The sequence below is a fragment of the Eptatretus burgeri genome, chromosome 6, assembly GCF_056783735.1.
Source record: "Eptatretus burgeri isolate ZD-2024b chromosome 6, Ebu_testis_v1, whole genome shotgun sequence".
In the NCBI taxonomy this organism is placed as follows: domain Eukaryota; kingdom Metazoa; phylum Chordata; class Myxini; order Myxiniformes; family Myxinidae; genus Eptatretus; species Eptatretus burgeri.
In genome coordinates this window covers 45,589,442-45,596,941 of record NC_140966.1, presented here as the reverse complement: position 1 = coordinate 45,596,941, position 7,500 = coordinate 45,589,442, and the positions used below count along the sequence as shown (strand labels likewise).

Below are 7,500 nucleotides of genomic sequence, written 5' to 3'. Positions count from 1 at the left end.
TAATACTGTATTCGTGCTGCTTCTCGCATGAATAAGAAGTTTGTGGTGTTTGTGTCGGAGGAACACATGGTCGCCACTGTGGTTGAGCATGGCCTGTTCATCGAACCAAACACTTACCTCTCTGTTTTCGTTTTACAGGCCCCAACAGTTAAAGTTAACATTAATAATATTCCACCATTTAAAAGGATCCAGGACTTGTGTAACCAGTTAAACAAGTTCGGTAAGGTTGTGTTGAGGATGTCAATGGTCCCGATGCGTAATGTTTGCGATAAATTTAAACACGTCATGTCCTTTAAAAGAGTGGTTTGTATGATACGACCTGGAAATGGAAAAACACTGAATGTTGTACTCGGTGTAAAAATCGACGGGTTTGAATATAAAATGCTTGCCTCCTCAGAGGTTATGACGTGTTTTGGGTGTGGAGCTTACGGGCACGTGAAGCGTGTTTGTCCCAATGCGGTTATACCGCAAGAAAGTGTAGGTGTGGTGAGGGACGATTCTTCCTCACCACAAACTAATGGGGAGAAGGTGAATCGGGAGCCCAGCCCCCCTCCCCCCCCACCGGCTGAGGTGTTCGACGAAATGGACTCGTCCACCCCGACTGGCGCTGGAGAGAGGGTGTGTAATCATGACGTAATTAATCCACCTCCACCAAACGTGGAAGTGAAAGTGGTTGCATCCTCTCCTTTACCATCCACTGTACAGGACAGTATGGACGATATGGAGGTATCTGTTACGGATACCAGGAAAAAAGGCCAAAAACGGTCAAATGTTGATGCCTTTGATGCTTAGGAGCAGAATAAGGTCCAGATCGTGTCAGGCTCGTTGGACCTCCAGGTACATCCCACATTGGAAACCCCTTGGTGGTACAGGAGTCGTGTGTGGATGTGGAAACTTCGCTTGTTCCACTGGCCGACTCCGAGCGGGACACAGAGAACAGTGAGGTATCTCAGGATGTTTTAAGTGTTTGTCCTGTTCGCCAAACTTGTTCAGACGAGTTAACAGCTATGTCTGACAGTGATGAAGAAATAAATAAATGGGAAAATCCCTGTGAGTTAAATGTCAACCCCTCCCTCACAGATGATGATGTAAGGGATGTAGAGAGGAAGGACATGGACATGGCAAATTCGGAGGGGTCCATAAACAGAGCAAAACTTTCTGTTGAGCCAAAAGTAAATGTTCCACAAGTAATAGGAGAGGCCATAGATGAAGCACTTGATTCAGATGAAACCTCTTCGACCCCACATTTTAATGCTTTATGCTCTCAAGAGAATGAAGGGGGAAACGACACAACCTTAGTGTCTGAAGAAATTGTGACTAAATTCCTGGATGATACATTCAGGAAAAGAAACGTAAAAATCAAAGATTATCCCGAATTTACACGATTTCATTAAAACTGCAAGGAGTATGATTCGTGATCCTTCTCAGGCTAACATGTAAGAGCCTCAGTTCCAAAGGTTAAGGAAATGTGTTACACGGGCTGGTAAAGAGCTTCACGAATAACTTCCAGAATGGAGATAAAAGTAGCATTCCTGAACATCAATGGAGGCTGCAGTTGTGTGCGTCGCCTCCAGGTATTTCAGCTCTTCCAAAATGAAAAAAATTGATGTGCTAATGCTACAGGAGACGCATGCAAATCAGTCTACTGAGGATGAGTGGTGTAAAATCTTTAAAGGTTGTCTTTTTTTTCTCGAGTGCGCTTGTTGAGGCCAAGGCTGGTGTGGCAATAGTGTTGCATCCTCGACTTCAGCCTTCAGAGATAAATTGCAAGGAAATTTGCAAAGGTTACTTACTGTCTGTGCAATTTATCAGTAGTAACCTAAAGATTTGCATGACAAATGTTTACTGTCCTGGTGCCAACTCTGAAAGAGGTGCCTTTCTGTACAAGTTGGCAGAGTTTGTAAGCACCATTGACTTAACCATGTTGTTGTGTCTGGGGGGTGACTACAACTGCACCCTCAACCCACAACTTGATCGGAACACTTGTGAGCCTCATCCACCCAGTGCAAGGCCTTTGGCACAGCTCGTCAAAAAGTTTAAACTGGTGGATGTGTGGTGGGTACAAAACCGTAATATCCGTCAGTATACATGGGTTTGTGCATCAAGAAATGTTTTGACGATGGCTCGCCTCGACAGATTTTATGTTAATCATGAAATGGTAAACATTGTTAAGAACTCGTATATAAGACCGTCTGGTTTTCCGATCATCACATGATTGTTATGGTGTGTGGCTTTCCTCATCATGTCTGTGGAAGTGCATATTGGACTTTTAATTTGAAACTTTTACAAAGTGCACATTTTATAGAAGCTTTTAAAATGGTATGGGAAAAATGCGAGTCTCAAAAGGGTTCATATTTGAACTTAAGACAATGGTGGGACTGCACAAAGTCCCAAATCAAATGTTTTTGCCAACAATACTGCTCTTACAGCACATACAACGCTTTTGGTGTGATATCTGCTTTAAAAAACGATATACTTATCTGTGAGCAGAAAGCTGGATTGTCTAGCGTGAATGTCCAGCAGTTGTCGGAGAAAAGGACCCTTCTGGCTGAAATGGTGAAAGAGCGGGCGGCCGGTGCTTTCGTCCGACTGCGGAATGAGAAAATCCAACTTGACACACCAATCAAAGGGTTCTTCAATTTGGAAAAAACGGTCAAGACCTCTCAACAAATCCATGCTTTGCGCTATTCTGGTGGTGATTTGTTTACCTCCCAGAATGATATCAAGCATGAACTACAAGACTATTTTTCTAAACTCTTCGCAAAAATAGCTGTGAATGAGGAGAACAGGAATGTGATGTTTGAACAGCTCCCTTCTCTGTCTCAAGACCAACAACAATTGCTTGAGCCTGGCATTTCTCTTGGAGAACTTACTGCTGCGCTCAAGGATAGCAAGGATGGGAAAGCCCCTGGACTAGACGGCCTTCCGGCTGAATTTTAAAAGGCTTTCTGGGACCTACTCTTCTTGAGGTCTTTCAGGAGAGTGTTGAACAAGGTGAATTGCCATTGAGCTGCCGGAGGGCAGTTTTGTGTCTCCTTCCGAAGAAAGGAAACTTGCATGAGACCACAAATTGGTGGCCTGTGTCACTCCTCAACATGGACTATAAAATATTGTCAAAAGCACTTGCAACCCATCTAAAGGAAGTCATCTCTTTCTTGATTGGCACTGATCAATCATACTGTGTTCCAGAACGTTCCATATACGATAATATTTTTTTGGTGAGAGACTTGATCAGTCTTGGTCGAACTACATCTCCTGGTTTTGGTTTATTACTTTTAGATCAAGAAAAAGCTTTTGACAGTGTTAAACATTCTTTTTTGTTTGATGTATTAAGGAGAATGGGGTTTGGGGAAAAATTTATTGCTTATGTTAAGTTATTGTACAAAAATGCATCTTGCCTGCTGAAGGTTAATAATAGTCTTTGTTAACCCTTCCCCTTTCAGCGAGGCATCCGTCAGGGCTGTGCGCTCTCAGGCATGCTCTACAATCTATCCGTTGAACCTTTATTAGTTTTACTTCTGAACTCAGTGTTAGGAGTCTCTCTTTCAGAAAACTCCAAAGTCGTCATTTCAGCTTATGCTGATGATATTTGTGTTGCTATTGCAAATCAAAAAGATGCTTCTGAGGTCTCTCGTTGCCTTACCCAGTTTGAGCTTGCTTCTACTGCAAGGGTAAATTGGAAAAAAGTGTAGCTTTCTGGGTGGGCCCCAGATCGCCTTCCTCATCCCTGCCTGTTTTACCAGGAGGAATACAGTGCAGTAGTGAGGGGTTTAAATATTTAGGCTTATTTCTAGGAATTGAAGCGTATGAACAAAAAAATTGGGAGAACTTCCTGGAAAAAATTAAATTGAAACTGGCAAGGTGGAGAAGATTGTACCAACTTCTCTCGCTTAAGACACGGGTATCAATCATAAACAACCTGGTGGTTCCATTTATTTGGCATAGAGTTATCCCACTTGAACCTCCGAGATACTTGATCACAGGCATTCAGAGGGTTCTGACTGATTTTTTTTCTCGGGTGGCCACCATTGGCTGAGCCCAGACGTGGTCTGCAGACCGCGAAATATGGGTGGTCAAAATCTGATGCATATCCCAAGTCGGATAATGGCGTCAGGTCAGGTTCGATCTGTGACCTGCTACAGGTACCATGTAAACCTGTACGAACCTGTTCCATGGTCGGGTTGTCGGCGACTAAACCGTCTCCCCCACCAGGTTTTCTGGTGAGGGGGGTGTTTGGATATGGACACCCAGCAGGATTAAAAACAAAACCTATCAAAGGGCGGAGGAGCTCCTTGTGAGCCAACGGCCATCCATATCTAGTGCCCAACTGTGTCTGCAGACATCCTCCTGCAGTTGGGTTACTTCTTATTAGGAGGTTCGTGGCAGGATTTGCACTCCGGCCACCGTAAAACCCTTCATTCCGCAAAACGCAAAAACGCAAAAAAATCTGAAAACCCACTCCGTGGGAGTACCTCCTGTGCAGCTTCCCTTCGCAGGGCAGCTCACCGGATGACGGGATTGGGGCAAAGCCTTCGGGACCCCCAATCTTTGATAGGAGGGAAACCATGGGGTAACATCCCTGGGTCAGATTGCGGGAGAGTGTGTCGGAGTGGTGCTGAGGTGTCGTCCACAAGACGGCGGTCTCCTTGGGTTAACCTGAGGCGGTCCCTTCGGGTGGGTGCCTGGAATGTCCTATCCCTAAGAGAGGATGATCACCTGTCTCTGTTATCATCTGAGCTCAAGCGTTTGGACATCGGGATTGCAGCTCTCTCTGAGGTTCGGAGACCGGATTGCGGCGAGATAATGGTGGGTGGTTACACCTACTATTGGTCTGGTCGCTTTGATGGTTACCATACCCAAGGAGTTGCTGTAGCTGTGTCCAATAAGCTGACCCCAATGATAATTGAGGTAACACCGGTCAATGAGCGTATTATGAGATTAAGGATTCGTCACTCCTTGGGTGTCATTTCCGTGGTCTCTGTTTATGCTCCGACTGAGGCGAGTGATCTCACCGTGAAGGATGCATTCTACGCCACGCTCGAGTCTGTGGTTGATCAGTGCCCCAGACGAGATACACTTCTAGTCTTGGGGGATTTCAATGCATCGACTGGAACTGATAGGGATGGTTATGAGGTGTGTGTTGGTCCCCATGGGTCAGGAACTATGAACCAGAATAGCACTAAGTTCCTTGACTTTGCAAGAAGTCATGGACTTAGGGTGGCTGGTTCATGGTTTCAGCGCCCACAAGCTCATCGCTGGACTTGGTATTCCAACGCTGGCGGTGTGGCAAAGGAGATTGACCATGTCCTCATTGACGGTCGTTGGAGGATGATCCAGAACTGCAGGGTCTACCGGAGTGCTCAGTTCCTCAATACTGAACACAGGCTTGTTGTAGCAACTCTAAAGCTGCACCTTAAATCCTGGAGAATGGTACCATCCCAGCCTAGGCTGGATGTTGCCAAGCTCAGGGATGAGAGAGTAACTGAGGAGTTTGCGAACAGGCTGAGTGGACACTTGGGGGGTCTGGGTGCTTTGGGGGGTCCTGAAGAGTTGTGGAGAGCCTTTAAGACCACCGTCCTTGATGTTGCCGGTGGATGTCTTGGAACTCACCGCAGGGCAAAGAAGAATTTTGTCTCTCAAGGGACACTGGATACCATTGACCAGAGTCGCAGGGCCAGGCTGAATGGCAGAGCTGAGCTGTTCAGGGAGCTGTGGCGTAAAACTGTACGTGCACTGAGGGTGGACAAGGAGGCCTATGTGCGAGGAATCTGTGAGGGGGTAGAGCATCACCTGTGGACAGGTGATTCTCGTCCCGCTTACAGGGGAATTCGCGCATTACGTTCATCCAAGCCCATCCCTCGGAGCACTGCGGTTCGAGCAGAGAGTGGTAGGCTCTTGACAGAGGAGTCTGAAGTGAAGGCCCGCTGGGCCGGTTACTTTGAGCGGTTGTACCAGGCTGATCCCCCAGCTGTCGAGTTGGACGTCAAGGGTGTTACAATCCCTGTTGCTGACCCACGAATCAACTGTGGTCCACCTTCGCTTGTGGAAACACGGGCTGCGGTGAACTAGTTGAAACGGGGCAAAGCTCGAGGGATTTGTGGCATCCATGCCGAACTTCTCAAGGCTGGTGGAAATGCTGCACTCGTGTCGTTGCATGCAGTTTTGTGCTCTGCCTGGAACACAGGCATCATCCCAACTGACTGGAAGAGGGGCCTTGTTGTCCCTCTCTGGAAAGGGAAGGGTGATCGCCAAGACTGCAACAACTACCGAGGGGTGACGCTGCTCTCAGTGCCGGGCAAGGTCTTTGCTCGGATAATTCTTGATAGGGTTCGCCACCATCTGCTTGAGCACCAGCGTCCAGAGCAGTCAGGCTTTACACCAAAGAGGTCAACGATTGACCGTATCCTTGCCCTTCGTGTCCTCACCGAACGCAGACGAGAGTTTCGGCAGGGGATGCTTGCAGCCTATGTTGATCTCTGTAAAGCGTTCGATTCAGTGAATCGGGATGTCCTCTGGAGGATTCTTGGTCTTCGTGGGGTGCCACCAAAACTGATCGATCTGATGTCTGAACTCTACTCTGGTTCTGAGAGTGCTGTGAAGTGTGGTGGTACCACCTCTGACTTATTTCCAGTTGTTACTGGAGTTCGTCAGGGATGTGTACTTTCCCCCACACTTTTCAGCACTTGTATGGACTGGATTTTAGGGAGGATGTCGGAGAGATCAAGTTGCGGTGCTTCGTTTGGGAATGTCAAGATCTCGGACCTTGATTTTGCAGACGATGCAGTCATCTTTGCGGAGACTTTAGACATCCTTTTGGGGGCCCTCGAGGTGCTGAATGAAGAGTCGGAGCTGCTGGGATTACGGGTTTCTTGGGTCAAAACTAAGATCCAGGCTTTCGGTGACATCTTCGATGCTGCTGTCCTGTCTGTGTCTGTTTGTGGTGAGGATGTTGAGGTCGTGGAGAGATTCACTTCCCTTGGCAGTGATATTCATGTCTCTGCTGGCTGTGAGTCAGAGGTCAATAGACGTCTGGGTCGGGCCTGGGGAGTCATGGATTCACTGGATCATGGGGTGTGGCGCTGCCGGTACCTGTGCGGGAGGACGAAAGTCCGAGTCTTCTTGTCCTTGGTACTTCCAGTCTTGCTCTATGGGTACGAGACTTGGACTCTGACCAAGGATCTGAGACGGAGACTTAATTCCTTTGGTACCAGGTGTCTTCGGAGAATCCTTGGCTATTGCTGGTCGGATTTTGTGTCCAACGAGCGGTTGCTGAGAGAGACTCGGATGAGATTTGTTACCTGCATAGTCCGTGAGCGTCAGTTGCGGCTGTATGGACATGTGGCTCATTTTCCTGATGCTGATCCTGCTCACCAGATTCTCTCAGCGAGGGAGTCTCATGAGTGGAGGAGGCCAGAGGGTCGACCACGTGCCTCATGGTTGCAGCAGGTTGACCACCATCTCAAGGAGATGGGGATGGGCCTGGCATCTGCCTGGGGGATG

At 47.6% G+C, this 7,500-nt stretch overlaps 1 protein-coding gene across 3 annotated transcripts in view; it reads right to left on the bottom strand.

The window, feature by feature from the left end:
* The window catches only part of LOC147024676 (uncharacterized), an 80,765-nt gene that overhangs the window by 38,057 nt on the left and 35,208 nt on the right, over positions 1 to 7,500 (bottom strand). Inside the window, exon 4 of one of the 3 annotated variants that reach the window (XM_085884803.1) lies at positions 2,242 to 2,589. The exons of the other annotated variants lie outside the window; for them this stretch is intronic. Within the exon in view, the coding sequence (XP_085740929.1) occupies positions 2,424 to 2,589 (166 nt within the window). The 3' untranslated portion in view covers positions 2,242 to 2,423. Of the gene's footprint in view, positions 1 to 2,241; positions 2,590 to 7,500 lie in introns of those variants that run through there. 3 annotated transcript variants of the gene reach the window in all.